Source organism: Cyanistes caeruleus, chromosome 7, assembly GCF_971803275.1.
Source record: "Cyanistes caeruleus chromosome 7, bCyaCae1.hap1.1, whole genome shotgun sequence".
Lineage (NCBI taxonomy): Eukaryota > Metazoa > Chordata > Aves > Passeriformes > Paridae > Cyanistes > Cyanistes caeruleus.
The window spans coordinates 26,324,063-26,339,721 of record NC_141707.1 but is presented as its reverse complement, the minus strand read 5'-3'; the positions used below and the strand labels follow the sequence as shown (position 1 = coordinate 26,339,721).

The window sequence follows — 15,659 nt, the reverse complement described above, 5'->3', positions numbered from 1 at the left end:
TTACAGGCATCCCATAAACAGTCTATTAAAAGCTGAAAGGCAAGGCCAGGATGGCAGTAAATCTCAGCTAACGGGGACCCATGGCTGTTTGGAAGTGAGATCCTGCTCCTGGGGGTTCAGATGGGAATATCATAGAGGTGAGGTGCTCTGGTCCCTCCAGGGAGACCAGGAGCCAGGGGTCCCACCCAGACTGGAATGTGGCACTGGCAGAGTGTCTGGGAGGCTGGAGAAATCAACTCCTGCTTTCCTTTTGCCAGTGCCTGCTCCCAGAATCAGCATTAGAAAAAAAATGCGGGGAGATTAAAACAGGGGGAAAATCTTTTTTTTTTTTGAGAAATAAAGGATATTAGATCAGCTGGTCAGAGCATGGTGCTAATTAGACCAAGATTGTGGGTTCAATCCCTGCATGGGTCATTTACTTAAGAGCTGGACTCAATGATCCTTGTGGGTCCCTTCCAACTAAGAATACTCTAAATCTGTGAGCACTAATCCAGGCAGGAAGAACAGTTCTTTAAGGAGGGAGAGAAGAAACGCCTTCATCTCCCAGATGTCCTCATCCCTTTCCCCACTCCCTCCGGGGACACCCAGCCCCAGGCTCCGCGCAGCCCCAGGCTCCCTCTGCTGATGTGCGGAGCCACTACAGCCCTCTCAGCAGAAGGGTCCAGTACGGCCCAGTATAGCCAGCTACCACCTCCGAAAAAAAGAAAGCTTCTTTTTTTTCTTTTCCTTTTTTTTTTTTTTTTTTTGTAGCCCCCAAATGGACTAAGCACAGAGCACAAGACCACAGGGGACTTGTCCTTGACCCTCTCCATCCTCCCCCGCTTGCCACCCCCTCCATGCTGGGCAGCAGGAAAGCCCCATGGCAAGGAGATAGTTACTAGATCCCCGAGGTGTAGACGGGCTGCATGGCCTGGTAGATTTTCAGGAAGGGCCGACAACCTGGAAGACATCAAGGCGGGGAGAAAAGGCACACTGCTGTTAGCCGGCTGGGCGGAGGGGCCAGGAGAGGGATTAGTCACGGGGGAGAAATCCAAACAGGGAGGGAGCCAAAGCAAACAGCCGCTCCCTGCCCCAGCCAGCCTGCACCGATCAAGGGCAACATCTGCAAGGGGCAGAAAGGATGCTGTGGACAAGCCAAGAAGGCACAAAGCCCCTCACATTCTAGGTCCTGTAGGACCTAGGGCAAGTGCTGGGCTAGGGATAGGCGTGGGATGATGATCTGCATCCCAAACCCCAGTGTGGTGACATCCTTGGAAAAGCTGTCAGAAAACATTGTCACCCCCCAGCTCAGGTTAGTGCCCAGCATCGGGAGCGCATTCTCTGAGGGCATCTCTGCCAGAAAAGATAGCACCCTGCTAATATGAGTGCACAGTCTCTGAGAGAGAAAAGGAAATTCAAATTGCCAAGGAAATGGTGGAAAATACCCCCCAAGGAGGACAAAGCTGTCCAGGCAGTGTGGGGTGGTGGTGTGGGAAGAAGCAGGCAGGGGAAGCAGCTGGGACCACCTACCGCCTTTTGACTCAAAGTTGGGGATGCCATGCATGATGACGTGGTGGAGGAAGAGTGGCTTGTTGTTCATCTTGATGCTGCCAGAGAGGAGCCCACTGAAGTAATGGATGTACCTGGAGGGCAGACAGGCAGCTCAGGGGTAGAACCCACAGATGAACATTCACCATGGACCTCTGCATCCAACCACCCTATGGGGAAAAACCCAGCCTGCAAAGGCGTGCCAGGACCCACCTCTTCTGGGATGGCTGTCCCACCGGCACCACCTTGTCCTCATAGAAGCGCTTCATGGCAAACCTGTCCAGAGCCTGGTCAGCACTGTGGGGATCAAAGGGCAGATGAGGTTGAAGGAAAGTACTGGCACCAGCACCCCAGCACCACTGGGATGAAGGTCACCAGTGGGCCCCAGGGCCACCCCAGGATCTCATGTCTCTCTCACCTGGCAGAGATGTTGCTGTAGTGCATGTAGGCAGCCACTACCACCCCCAGCCGGCCACGGTTCCCCTGCAGGCACACAGCAGAAGGGGTGTCACGGGGGCAGCAGGGCCTGGGAGCACCCAGGCACAGACATCCCACACAGAGGCACACACTGATCCCTATAAGCATGCCCCAACCCTTATTAGACACACACCAATCTACACGTATGTGCTGACACCTGCCCACACCCCAAACCACAACTCTCTCCACCACATTCTCTACATCTTTCAGCCTCTGAGGCTGCTCAGCCCAATCCCTGCAGCCCCACAGACCCCAGTGCCCCCATCTCTGTGCCCCAGTGACTGGTCCTGCCCACCTTGTTGTGCAGCACCACCACATTGTGTGGCGCTGCGTTGAGCCACGTGTCCATGGCTTTGCAAATGCTGCAGATCTTCTCCAGTGCAGGGGTGTGCATGTCAGGCCATCCAAAATCCAGCACCTGAACAGGGGAACAAACAGCCTGGGGTCACAGGCACTCCCATGCGGAGTTCCCAGCCTGCCAGTGGGCAAAGCCCAGGGCACAGGCATTCCTGTGTTGCACTGACATGCAACCTCCCAACCCTGCACACCACTGCCCAGATCCCTGGCCAAGGGAGGCCACCGTGGTCCCACATCTCAGGCCCCTCACCCCAGGTTACTTGGCTTGGTTTCTGAGGGCTCCCCCATTATCAGAGGGATGAGGACATGCTTTAGGGGGTTCTCCAGGAGATTCCAAACAGCCAGTTATGGACTGAGAATGGAGGTCTGGGAGGGCAATGGGAGTCAAGCTGAAGTACCACAAACACAGTGTGAAGTTTTTCCCAGCTGGATGGAACAGAAAAGGTGGCTGTTTCTCCCCTAGACATCTTGTAATAGGGAGCTGGTCCTGCAGACAGGCCTGCCCTGAGGTCCCTGAGACCCCTGCTGCTTCTCACAGCTGTGACCCACCTTGGGGTGAAGTTTGTTGACATCACGTCTCCGCTCAGAGAGGTTGAAAAGCTTTAGGGAAGATGAAAAACAGAATGAGAGGACATCTTCCTCCCTTGCTGCCACCTCACCTCTTCCTCACCCCAAAGCCTTCCCAAATCCTGCTACGAGAGGCTTCCCCAGACATATTACCCTCAGTGACACCTTGCCACAGGGCAATACAATGACCAAAAACTCCCAGGGGGTCTGAAAGGGACTAGAAATCTTCAATGAAGAAAAAATCTATCCAGCATAGACAAATTGTGAAAACCCTCCCTGAACAGAGCCCAGATGGAGACAAGGATGCAGTATCCATGGCCTGCAAGCACCCATCCCCGGCAGCTGAGAACCCAGCCCCTCCACCAGCCTGACAGGGACCTGGCTGTGCCCCTCACCACATAGTTGTTCCCGTGCTTGGACTTGAGCATGTGGGCCACTTCACGGAGGTTGCTGGAGTAACTCTGCTCCTCGGCCACGCTGGGGTAGGAGACAGCGATGATCCGCTCCGTGATGTACACCAGGTCCAGCTCGCAGCTGCTCTCCATGGCTGCAGTCAGGCTCATGCTCCTGGGCAAGGAAGGGAACCACTGTCAAGACATGGCACGGGGAGGGGACAGGGGACCCTTCCCTACCCTGCAAGACAGGCTGGGACACATAGGGACACGGCTGCCTGTGGCCTTTCCCCTGCTCCAGACCTCTTGGAGTGCCTTGGGTTGGGGATGGAGATGTGCTCTTCACCGGGAGCATCTCCAAGTTATAGCACCTCTGGAGAAGCAGGTGTTGGTGGGAGGGGGCTTCAGACAGAGCAGAGATGGTCATCACAAAGGGAAACCGAGGCAAGTACCTGGATGTTTTGCAGCGTGACTGCCCACTCCTGGGGGATTTTGTGGCATCCTAAAGAACCAGAGAGGAAAAGCAAGTTACTGCCATGACCCAGCCACAGCCAGCACAGGGGTCTTTCTAGACCTGGATGTGACGGTGCTGCCAAAGCATCCCACCTCCACCACACTGCACTGAGCATCCTAACACCCCCAAAATATCGCTGTCTCCAAGTCCCACCAAGCACCCCAGTGGCACAAGCAGCTTGACACATCTCACATGCAAAACCCAACTCTCACAACCCCAGTGCCTCTGGGACCAGCTGCCATGGGCACTGAGGGGCCAGTGCCTTGCCTAAGGGTCCCAGAGGACCTTTTGGGAGGATGCTGAGCAGGTAGACAGTCTCAAGCATGTCACAAGTCCCTCTTGTCTCCATCAGGCTGTGGGCACACCTGGTGGGACAGAGCTGTTTTGGTCCTGCCCGGAGCAGGGCCAGGTTTGCTGCCCTAGCAGCATCGAAGAGCCAGCCAGGCACAAGTTTGCTTTGGCCCCAGCTCCACCGAGCCAAACGCCTGGAGGAAATGTTTGAGCTCTTGGAGCAGGAAACTTCTATTTACGCATGTTCTCCGGCCTCGAAAATTTCATCTGCAGCCGGCTTGCTCTGTGACTTTGTGACCTCAGCCGAAAAACAAAGCAGGGTTTCCAAAAAAAACCACTGAGGAAAAACACACTCGCACCTCATTAGTTTTAGTATCTCCAGCTAATAAGCAGAAGTCATTTAAAGACTCATCTCACACAGGCAACATGCCTGGAAGGATCAGAAATAAGAGATGCATCCTGCAGCTGATTCCTGGGATGCCCCACTGGTCCCCAGAGCTGCAAGACTGCTGCTACTCTCCTCAGGGCTGCAGCATCCCACAGTCAGCACACCAAAGGGAGCGGGAGGAGGTAGGAGAGCAGTTTCCCTGATATCCTTTACCTGCCACCTTCTGCCCACCCAGCACAGTCCCATAGCTGCTCCAATGGACAGCCAGTGTCACCCTCCACCAGCCTTGCATGCCCCTTCTCAAGGTCAGGGTGCCCTGCAGAGCAGAGCCAGGCTCAGCAGCTGTGGGGCTTGGGGACAATGTCACCCCTCCCAGCCAAAGCCATTCCAGAACAGCAGCTTTGCCTCAGTGGTACTTGAACAGTAGTGACAACTCCCCCTCCAGTTTTCCCTCGGGGTGTCCCAAATTGCCTGCTCACTCTAGAAATGCCCCCAGCACTGATAAGGACAAATAAGGAGCTAAAATGAAACAAAAAGAGAGGTAAAACCTTTCCTGAGAGAGCCAGGGTGCGTTAACAAGCCTGAACCTGAATATGGGCTCATCCGTGCACCAGCCACCAACGATCAGGATGGGATCCCCACCATGGTAGTGCCCCAAATGTTCATAATGGAGATCTCTGGGGTCCCACATCCACTGGCCAGGGGAGCCCCATCAGTCCACGCCACCCCAACCAGCTGCAGCAGCTTCCCAAAACCACAGCCCTTCCCAACAGAGAGCTGACATAGGGAAACCAGAAATCACCCCCAGCTCCCACATGGGTAAACTGAGGCACAGGAGGGCAAGCAAGGCAGGGACACCAGAGCCCCTCCCCATACCTGGATAGCAGTGAGCCCCTTGCTAATCCACTTCCACGCCATGGCGGGTCCACTCCCGGCACCCTCCAGACCCGGGGGAGCGGGTGCCCACAGCCAGGGCCCTCCAGTGTCTCCCCAGCCCCAGCAGGAGCCCTCGAGCTCTGCCCCGCTCCCCGGGCTCTGCCCTGCTCCCCCCTTCCTGACCGCAGCCGCGCTGTGTCTCTGCCGCCAGCCCCTGCACGAGGAAGAGTCAGCCTGCAATCAGCTGATAGGAGCAAGCACTCCTGTTATTAAACACTCCTGCCCGCCACTGGGCTGGGAGACCTTGCAAACGTCCCCTATGGAGACAGAATCCAGCCAAGCCAGTATAACCCAGTCCAGCCCAGCACAGGACAGGCTGGTCCCAGTCATGTTGGGTTGAAGATCCCTCTGCCAACCCCATCAAGAATATGCCTTCCAGTTGCAAGCTAGCTTGGCATGTCCCCAAGCTCCTGGTAGCACCCAAAACCTGCAGGTCCCTTCTGCTTGGAAAGGGTGAAGAAAGGCACAAGAAAGGTTTCAGAAATACCAAGAGATTTCTCTGAAAGACAGCAAAGCCAACAAAGGAGGCCTCTGACTTGATTTTTCTGAGGATGCTCTTTCTCAGGGCTGGAAACATGTCCTGGACAACCAAAGGGATTAGGCAAAGTCAGATCTCAGGTGAGGATGGCTTTCATCTTCTTCCTCATGGGAACCATCATGCCTCCATCCCTTGGGTCCCAGCCCCAACACACAGGGAGGCCAGCAAATTGGCTGCAGGCAGGGGGGAAGCTGTCCACGTTGACTTTGGCAGTGCATTTGTCTACACTGTCTTAGCAATTTCATGTCCACAGATTAAGTAACAGATCCCCAGCTCCAAGACAGGAAAGACAGCTTTGCAGCAAAAGCCTCAGCCTCCAGTATGCTGGGCTCCACCACCGCCTCTGTCACCAACCCTGGGCATCTCGCTTGGCACAGCCATCATCACCTTGGCTGGCAGAGAGAGAGGACTTCAGGGTCCCAGGTACGCTGGGAGCATTCCAGGCTGAGGTATTTTGGCTGCAGGGGGTGCTTGCAGTAATGGAACAGGTATGAGTGATCCCACAGGAGGTCTTGTGAGGCAGTGATCAGCCTCCATGACTGGTTGCACTTACCAGGACTTCTACCTGCTTGGTGATGCTCTCCCCGAGGGATGTCTGCAGACAGGAGCAAGGAGAGGGTGAGAAAAAAGCAAGCGAGAGAAGAGAGATTGTGAGAGGAACACACACACACACACACACAGAGAGCAGGGCCAGGGCCCAAAGTTCCCCCTGGCTATTTCTGGTGCTTCCTAGGAAATGCATCATGGCTCCATTCCCTTCCCTGCCTGCCAACATGTCTGCTCTTCCTGAAGGCTGGGAATCCCCCAAAACCCAAGTGCAGAGTTGGGATACTCAAGTACCAAAGATGCTACCATCCTCCCTCTCAGCCACCACCACTGGCACTGGACCACTGTTGCCAATGGGAAGCATTTGACTGGACCCTGAGTCTGTTCCATGACGGGCACCTGGTGCCCCCCATGTATCTGGGATTCCAGATGGATCCTACATGGTCAGACCCTACAGCTGGGAAGTCAACAACAGGGCAAGACCAGTGCAGTTCCACACCCAGCCTGGCACCAAGTCACCAGCAGGACCAGCTCCCCAAGATAAGCCTGATCCTACAGGGCCAGTGAAGGACCCCAGTGGAAGCAGAGCCAGGCTCTGAGATGCTCAAAACAGGAGAAAATCTGGTGACATGTCACTGGAGAGAGCTCTGAAAGGAGGCTGGGGACAGGAATTAACTTCTGGGTTGAGGGAAAGTGTCTGGACCCCAAATATAGAAAGCAGGAGACAGATACCTGTCTGGGAATGGTGGTTGTGGTGCCTGGGGGTGGCACAGCAAAAGGACCCAGCTGGGTAGGTCCCCAGATGGGAGTCTTGGGACCACAAAGATGGAGGTCACCCCCAAAACCAGGCTGCTCTACACTCTTGGCAGCAGGACCAGAGCAGACATTTCCATCCATGCAGCAGGGTAACCCCTTTCGATTTCCTCCCAAAGCCACAGTAACGGTCCCAGCTCGAAGCCAACATATTTTTGCTGTCGATAAGTGCCCAAGGAGGTTGGCAGGGGCGGGGGGGTGCAGGCAGAGATTAAACCCAGGGCAGATAACCACCATGGGGCCCCAGGGCAGGCGGCATGTTCCGCTCTCACACCATGCCCTCGCTCACCTGGGCTCTTGTGCTGCCCTCGTGAGCTTGCAGGTGGTCATCCCCTACACTCACATTTCAGGTGAGACCCCTGCCCAGCTGCGGGCTGCCCAGCCCAGGGCCCCGTGGGAGGCACGGATATTGCGGCACTGCCAGGCGGCCAAGCCTGAGCTGAAACCCTGCCAGGGCCTCCTCTCCCCAGCACCTGCCCCAGCAAGCCTTGGCACACGTCTGGAGAAGAAGGAAGGGCTGCCGCACCAGCCCTGGGCTACGCCAGTCTCCCTGCTGCCACGTGCCTGCTCTGCCTGCTGACACGGCCATCACCAGCCTGGGGATGGGGCAGGGGAGCTGCTCTGCTGGCAAGATGCTGCCTGGTAGGCACCATCGTGTCGTGCTTCCCAAGCCTCTTGCTGGGCACAGCCCTGCTCCAGGTGACATCCCAGCACCCTGGTATCCCCAGAGCCCAGTCATGGCCTGGAGCAGTGTGGCAAAGGTCTGTGGCTGTCTGCCCAGAACCCCCACACCCGCCCTCCCCAGGACAGGGTGAACGGAGATGATGCATCCAGCTGTTCTCCTGGTGTCCAGAGAGGACAGGGTGGGAACAGCCTCCGTCGCCCTGGCCCCAGCAGATTGTTAAAGGCCCCCAGGACAGACAATAGTAGAGGGTGACAATAACAAGAGCTGCAAATGCACGGCCTTGGGCGCCCCGAGCCAAAGGCACATCTGCTATAGCTATCTCCGGGTGTGCAAGAAACCGCCCCAGCTCTGGCCAGGGAGAGAAGGCCCTCTGTGCCAGGGGACCCCAGAGCCCTGGGTGGTCACATCCTATCTGTCTCTCAGCAACCCTGTAAGCCCCTCTTCCCTGAAAGCTCCAGGAGTCCCATGATAGCTGGGCTGCTCCAACTTGTGCTGCTCAGATGTGGGATGCACTTCAGCCAGCAATGGTGGGGAGAGACAGCACGAAAATGGGGGTGCCCTTACCCCCAACTCAGGACCCCTGTGGTTTTGAGGGTGGAAGATTCACATCCTAAAGCCCCGGGACAGATAAAGCCCCGTACCCAGAGCAGGATGCTCCAGGATCCCCAGAGCCCTGGCTGTCACCCATGGCTCACAGTGGAGGTGTCACTTACCAGCTCATAGTTGACAGTGGGGGAGCAGGGGGTCACAGCCTGCAAGGAAGCAGAAGAGAGCCAGGATTAGTCCCTGAACACCCCTGTCCAATGTAGGGCATGAGAAGAGGCTGGAATGCAGCATTCACCCCCCACCCATCCCAAAGGGAAAACAGCACCCACCCAAGCGAGTAACAAGGGCATCCATGGCCTTGCCACCCCAGGCAGGAGCATAGGCAGTATCCCAAAGTCAAGGCTGGCTTCCTGGGAGTGGGCTCAGGGCCATGGCAGCTGTGCCATTCGTCCTTGGCCAAGGAGCCAGGACAGCCCCAGCCCCAGCCCGGGTGGGCATGGCGAGCACAGCACAGCGCAGCGCAGCACAGGGCGGGCGCCTGATGCCAAGAGCAGCTCCTGGAACAAACTCCAGCCCAGCCTCGTGAGCTCCTGCAGCCGCCAACTGAACAGCCCAGCTATTGTTACCTTAATTACCAGAGGCAATTACTGACAATTAACCTTGGGTTTTGCGTGCACCCCAGTCTGTTGGGAAGCAGCAGCATGCCAGGGTGGGAGAGGCAGCACCTCATCAGTGTCAGGGCAGCGGGCACAGGCACTCCAGCACTGTGTCAGCCCAGAGATGCCAACAGTAGTGGGAGGGTGTGATTCGGGGCACTTTGTCCACTACAAATCCCACCAGGGGCAGTGACCCCAGTAAGCCATCCCCTTCTCCATCCCAGGATGGAGCCAAGATGGAAAACACCGCTCAGGGGCTGGTTCCCTTCCATGGCAGCATGGGGACCCACTGCAGCCCACTCTGCCTCTCCTGCCCCGGGCCATAAAAAGAAGGATTTGCCCCAGGCACCCCACTTGGAGCACCCATATTCCATCCCATCCTGGTCTCCAGAGCGTGATGATCAGCTCCTGCTCTCCTCCCCGACTGCCAGCCTGTTCCCGTCTCACTTCACTGTTTTCTTCAGGGGTTCCTCCTCCTCCCGCTCCCTTCCCCTGTGCATTATTATTATGATTTTATTCTAATGCAGAAATGCTTCCATAAAAGGCCCTTTTCCCTGCCCCGCGGCGCTGGCCCCGCGCCAGCCTCCCTGGAATGTTCTCCGGCAGCGAGCCGCCGCTGCGGACGGACCGACAGGGCTGTGCCGTACCCTGCACCGTGCCCCGCACACCGCCGTGCTCCTCCCCTGGGGATGCTCAACACGCTCCCCTGACCCCCGCCCAGCCCCAGCTGCAGGGCCAGAGATGGGGGGAAATGCGCAGCTCCCCCACAATGGGACACACCGGTCCCACAGCCAGGTAGGGTCCATGCTCAGTCCTCCTTTCGGTATGAGGAAGTTTGCAGGCTACAAATGCACCTCTGGCTGGAAAAGGGAAAAAACTGGGGTGCCTGTGGTTATATTTCCCTGCCCTTAAGGATTCTCTGATGTCTAATGTGGGCTTGTGCTCACCCGACATCATTCTTCCCATCCACAGGAGACAGCAACTCAGGCTGTATGGCACTCTCAGATCCCAGAAAGGCAGTTTTACAAGGACTGCAGGAATGCAAAAGCTGTTTCCCCCTCTCAAGTTTGGCTCACACATGCCCCTAGTTCAGGGAGAAGAAGGAAGACCCTGCCCCAGACAATGGACCCCTCCCTAGGGAAGTCCAGTTCCTGACCTAGAGGTGGACCCCTCCTGCCCCACGGGACCGGTGAGAGTATCACTCCGTACAAGACTGCAGCGACCCCCAGAATAGCCATCATCTCTGTCCTCAGGGATGCAGGGAGGGGTGGGAAAGGCAGGGGGACCCGCACAGCCCTGGTCCAGGCTTCGCTTTGCCGTGGCAGACACAGCGGCCTTTCTTCCCCCCTCACCGGTGTTTGCATTCCTGCCGGCTGGCCCCCGCCGCCGACCCCGCCGCCCAGCAGCCCTGCCCAGGAATGCGAGGAACGAGGCGCAGCAGGGCTGCCGCCCACCCCGCCAGCCCCCCATGGTCCCCCACCCTCCCACTCGGCCCCCCAGCTCGTAGCCCCATCCCTCCCAGCAGCCACATCCCACGAGCTGCTGCCTTGAGACCCGAGTTCTGCCAAGCAGAAAAATCAGTTTCCCAGCAAACGAGGCCCCGTGGCCACGAGTGATAGGAGTCTCTGATGCCTCATAAAGGGTTGGGCACACCCTGCAGCCTTCCGCTGGAAGGCGATGATGGGCTCCCTCGCTCATCACCGGCTGTCACTGTACCTAGAGAAACTCGACACCCTTGACATGTCCAAGCCCAGAAATAAACACCTGGCTGCCAAACCCCTGCCAGTCGCTGGCCACACCGCCACAGTGCAGAGTAGATCCTGAGATATGTCTTGCACCTAAGCCCTCCAGCTGCAGCTCAGGAACTGACCTCTGCACCACAGATCCCGACAGGACTTCAGCACCATTTCACAGGAACTAAGCCAGGCTGGAGGAATGCAGACATCCACCTCCTATCCAGAGATGAGACACCTCAGAGTCTTCTCCATGCTGCAACCACTGCTCACACCTCCCTCCCCCTCCCTCGGTAGAACAACCTTGCACCCATAGAAGTGCCCAGGGCCACTGCCAGGTCTTGCTCCAGCAGAGCATCCCTGTGGGTTGTAGCCCCGACCTGCAAGATGCCAGCAGGGCTGGGGGAAAACAAACCTCCATGGAGGGGCCCTGCGATTCAGGAACAGGCTGGATCAGCGCAGTACTGGGTGCGCCGGGGTCTCCCCAGCGGGGCTGCTGGAGCCGGGCGAGCACTGGCCCACAGCCCACAGCATGGCCCGTCCGGCTGCCGGTGGGTGATCCAGGCCCATCTCTGACGCATATCCCTTCCTTTGGGTGGCGGTTTTTGTTTTTCCCTTCCCCAGGAGCTCCGATAAACATTCCGGAGCCGGACAATATCCGGGCTGGTGCTGACCCTTACTGTGCCAGGAGCAGATGCAGCACCAGCCACCCTAGCCCTCACACACACCCCCACACACCAGAGATGCTTCCCACGGCCAGGCACTGATGCTGGCAAGCCAGCCCAGCTGGTGTGGCTGGAGCTGGAGACACACTGTCAAAAGGGACACTGACATCCCAGACCCTCCTAAAGCAAGCCAGCTTCATGGCCCTACTACTTAGAAAGAATGGTCCCCAAGAGAGGGAATCATGGTACCCTAATCCCTCCAGCCCTGGAAGTGGTTCCCCTGCCCAAGCCACTCTGTGGTCTGGAAATGCAGTTGTCAAAGAGGAATGTGACTTGGTGGCCACATTGGCGTCCCACAGGACAATGCTTGGGCAGCATAAATGCCAGCTCAGCCCATGTGATCCCACCTCATGGGGTCCCACATCACCCCACGAGGGACCACTTCCTCCTAAACAAGTTTATCTCAGCTTTGTGCCACCTACATCCAGTTGGGCTGCAAATCACTTCCCCACGCAACCCACAATTCTCTGCTCACCCCAAGACCCTGCCTCAAGTAAAGGGGATCCCAGGGACAGCCACAGGCCACAGCAACTTCTCCAGCCATTCCTAGAGCCCTCCCCCTACTCACCAGTCCCTCCAGCCCAGCCACAGCCACCAAGCCCTGCTGAGCCCACTCTTAGCCACAGTGTGGGGCAAAGTGTGAGCTGCCATCACAGCAGAAAACACTTTGAGGGGACAGGTTGGGACCACTGAACTGGGGACGTTGGGAAAGGTTTTTCCCTCTCCAGCATCCTTCTCCCCTGCCAGGCATAAGGGCCTATGGTGTCTGTGCTCTGGTCAGCCCCCTGCCCTGAACAGGGGTCAGGTACCCTCTGCCCACACCACGTGCTGGCTGCTCCTGCCCTCACATTTTTTGCAGCTCTGGCAAAACTCCTGTTTATGCAACATGTCCCCGGCGGAGGACGGCATGTTTCCATGCACACCCGCTCCCCCCCCCACTCCAGCTCCACCCTGCCCAGCACAGCCCCGGTGTGTGAGGCACAGGGCAGCCACACGGAACCGCAGACCTCCGGTATGGGGGTCCCTGGGAGGGGACAGTACCCCGTGCATCACACAGCCCCTCTCTGCCCCCACCAGTATCCAGGGGTGCTGCTTTTGGGACTTCTTCCATCGGGTGGGGGGAACTGGCAGATGCGCCGAAGGGCAGGGGAGCGGCTTGGCCAGCGGCTCAGGGTGAGTCACACTGGGCTGATGCTGGGGCACGGAGGTCTCACCGCTCCCAGGCTTCCCTCCAAGCATCCCCAGCCCGCCCAGCAGCTGGCTCAGGGACTGTCACTGTGCCATCCTCTCCATGCCTGGATGCCTGGACAGCACCCGTGGCAGGACAGAGGCCATCAAGTCTACTCTGTCCTTGCACTGCCCAAAAGATGCTAGGGGCACCAGGGAGAGTACCACAGGGCAAAGAGCCACTCAGGGATGTCCCCCGGGCTGGGACAAACGCTATCTCCTCTGTCTCTCCCCTGGTATGCTGATGAGGAGCCGCCCTGTGGCCCATCCCCACCAGGAAGGCGGCAGCAGGACCAGGACAGAGGTTACTCAGTACACACTGCCCTGCAAATCACAGATGAAATGCCACAGGGGCCACCAGCCATTCCACCCCACAGCAGCTGTGGGTGCCACCACTGGCACCCCAAGACATCGTGGGACACACAGCGTGATGGAGAAGGATGATGGCTCCCAGCAGCCCATGGCTGGCCTGGCTAGCAGCCCTGGCACAGGGATATGGGACAGGACAGGAAAAACAATGTACAGAGAAGCTTCAAGGGGTTGCAATGGAGGCAGCTGCACCAAAATAGCCCTGGTTTCAACCCAAATAAGGGCAGGTCCCGGCTCCGGGATGGTTTGAGCAATCAACCTCAGTGCTGCCAAGTGCAGATGAGGGGAAGGGAGAGAAGGTAGCATCCCTGACCCTGTTTGGGGGGAGAAGGGTGCTTTTGGGGGTCAGGAGGGGAACAGACATGCCTCCACATGACCAGGACAGGGACTGTCCCTACTTTGCTTGCAGGCACTGGCTCGGCACGGGGCTGGCCACAGGCAGGGATATGCTGTGCTCCAGTGCCTAAAAAGGCAACATCTGGAGGCAGCAGGTCTGGATCCAGCTCCTCGGGCCAGCACGCGCCTGCCTGGCTCTGGCCCCACAGCCCCAGCCCTGCTCTGCCCTGCTCTGCCACCAGCACCACACACGTGTGCTGCCACCCCACTGTGGGGACACCCCTCAGCCCAGTCCCGTGGGGACCCCACAACCAGCCTAAGGGAGAGCATGGGGTCACTGCCCCCTCTGCACCAGCCTTCCCCACAAAAAAAGAACCAGGATCCCCCCACCCCCTCACCAACTCCCCAGAGCCAAACCAGACACCAGGACTGGCCAGGGAGCAGCTTCTGCACCAGGAACAGGGCAGGGACAGAGTCACACCAGGATTGTCTGGGACAGACTCTGCTGCAGGGGATTTCACCAGGACTGGTCCATGAACAGGCTCTTACATTGGACTGGTCAGTGCATGGATTCTTACATGAGATTGGGCAGCGACTGGTTTCTCGTCTGGGGTTGGTCTGTGCACAGACCTCACCTGAGATTAGTAAATGTACAGATTCTCACACAGGATTGGCCAGTACATGGATTCTCACATGGGATTAATCACTCCACGGCCTGTGCCATAGGACTGGTCAATCCATGGATTCTGAGAAGCGATTGGGCAGAGCAGACTCTCATGCAGGATTGGCCAGAGCAGTGATTCCCACACGGGATTCGCCGGCGCGCGGATTCTCACATGGGACTGATCAACAAATGGATTCTGACATGGGACTGGCTGGAGCACAGGCGCTCCTGTGGGGCTGGTCAGCACACCAGCCTGTCTGTGCCCCACCCTGAGCCCAGTGCGGGATCCTTCCCACAGATCGCTCTGCTGGAACAGCAGGCAAACCCCATTCTGTGCACTCAGGTCCCACTGCACGCTTTGGGCTGCCTCCCAGCATCAGGGGCATCTGCCAGTGCCCATGGGGCTGGGACCCACCTCGAGGGGTGGTTAAGGTGACAAAATAAACCATGGCTGCCCCGGGGGGGGTCTTAGCCCCCCAGTACCGAGCCCAGGGGCTCTGTCAGGGAAAGACCCAACACAGATGGAGACTGGAGTCAGTGCTGCATCCTCACCCTGCAGGACAAAGATGACAACACTACAGTGAAACTGAAATGCTGAGCAGCACCTCCAAAACTGGTGTCCCCGCCATGTGTAGTTTTGAAGAGATGAGGGAATAGGAGGGAGAAGTGAAGACAAAGATACTCCCTCCTACCCAGGAGCTGTGCTGTGTGACTGCTCTTCTCTCTTGTGTCCCAAAACCTGTCAGGGAAGCTCCAGTGCTGATCAGGGTCTGCTGGCACTGTGACCAGATACCCCAGAGACAGGCTGCACGAGGCCAGGGACCAAATAGCGGCAAAGCAAGAAGGAGGCTGGCCGAGGGCAGGAGCAAATGGACCCCCCCCCCCTAACTCGGGATTCCAAAAGGGCACAGGGGGAGCACAGCTCCAAGGACCCTGCCCGGGGCCAGCAGGATGAGTAAGAAGGGGCTTCGCTAGAGGGGGTGAGAGCTGGAGGCTCGTTTTCTACCGATACATTTCCCCTGGAGGTGGCTTCAGCTTCCAGACAAGCCACACGTTGTCCTCGCAGTGCCATCACGCTGTAGGGACAAGAGGTGCCTGCTTGGTTGCCCCCCAGAACGCCCAGACTTAAGTGCCACGAGCACCCAGGGGGCGCAGCCACTGTCACCCCACTGTCCCCGCCAGCTGTCCCGCAGCACAAACACTGGGGTCACAGGTCCCGCAGCAGGGCTGACGCCAGCGCCGAACGGGCTCAGGCGCCCGGGAACGGAGCACTTCTCTTTTTTTCCTTGTTTTCCCCTTAAACGCAAGCGGGCTGATGCCTCCCTCGCTCGGTCGTTTCCTCTCCCAGAAGCACAACCCAAAAACATCTGCG

General features: G+C 57.9%; 1 protein-coding gene across 32 annotated transcripts in view; it reads right to left on the bottom strand.

Moving 5' to 3' along the window:
* The window catches only part of TNS1 (tensin 1), a 69,759-nt gene that overhangs the window by 37,445 nt on the left and 16,655 nt on the right, over positions 1-15,659 (bottom strand). For 10 of the 32 annotated variants that reach the window (XM_086898833.1, XM_086898829.1, XM_086898832.1 and 7 more), the window contains 9 exons: positions 8,745-8,783; positions 3,773-3,822; positions 3,324-3,495; positions 2,911-2,961; positions 2,300-2,422; positions 1,946-2,010; positions 1,741-1,824; positions 1,510-1,622; positions 879-939 (listed from right to left, as the gene is read on the bottom strand). In XM_086898833.1, the coding sequence (XP_086754959.1) occupies positions 879-939; positions 1,510-1,622; positions 1,741-1,824; positions 1,946-2,010; positions 2,300-2,422; positions 2,911-2,961; positions 3,324-3,495; positions 3,773-3,822; positions 8,745-8,783 (758 nt within the window). Of the gene's footprint in view, positions 1-878; positions 940-1,509; positions 1,623-1,740; positions 1,825-1,945; positions 2,011-2,299; positions 2,423-2,910; positions 2,962-3,323; positions 3,496-3,772; positions 3,823-6,540; positions 6,583-8,744; positions 8,784-8,906; positions 9,663-11,103; positions 11,186-11,381; positions 11,560-15,659 lie in introns of those variants that run through there. The other 22 variants (XM_086898839.1, XM_086898821.1, XM_086898841.1 and 19 more) reach the window with 12 other exon arrangements.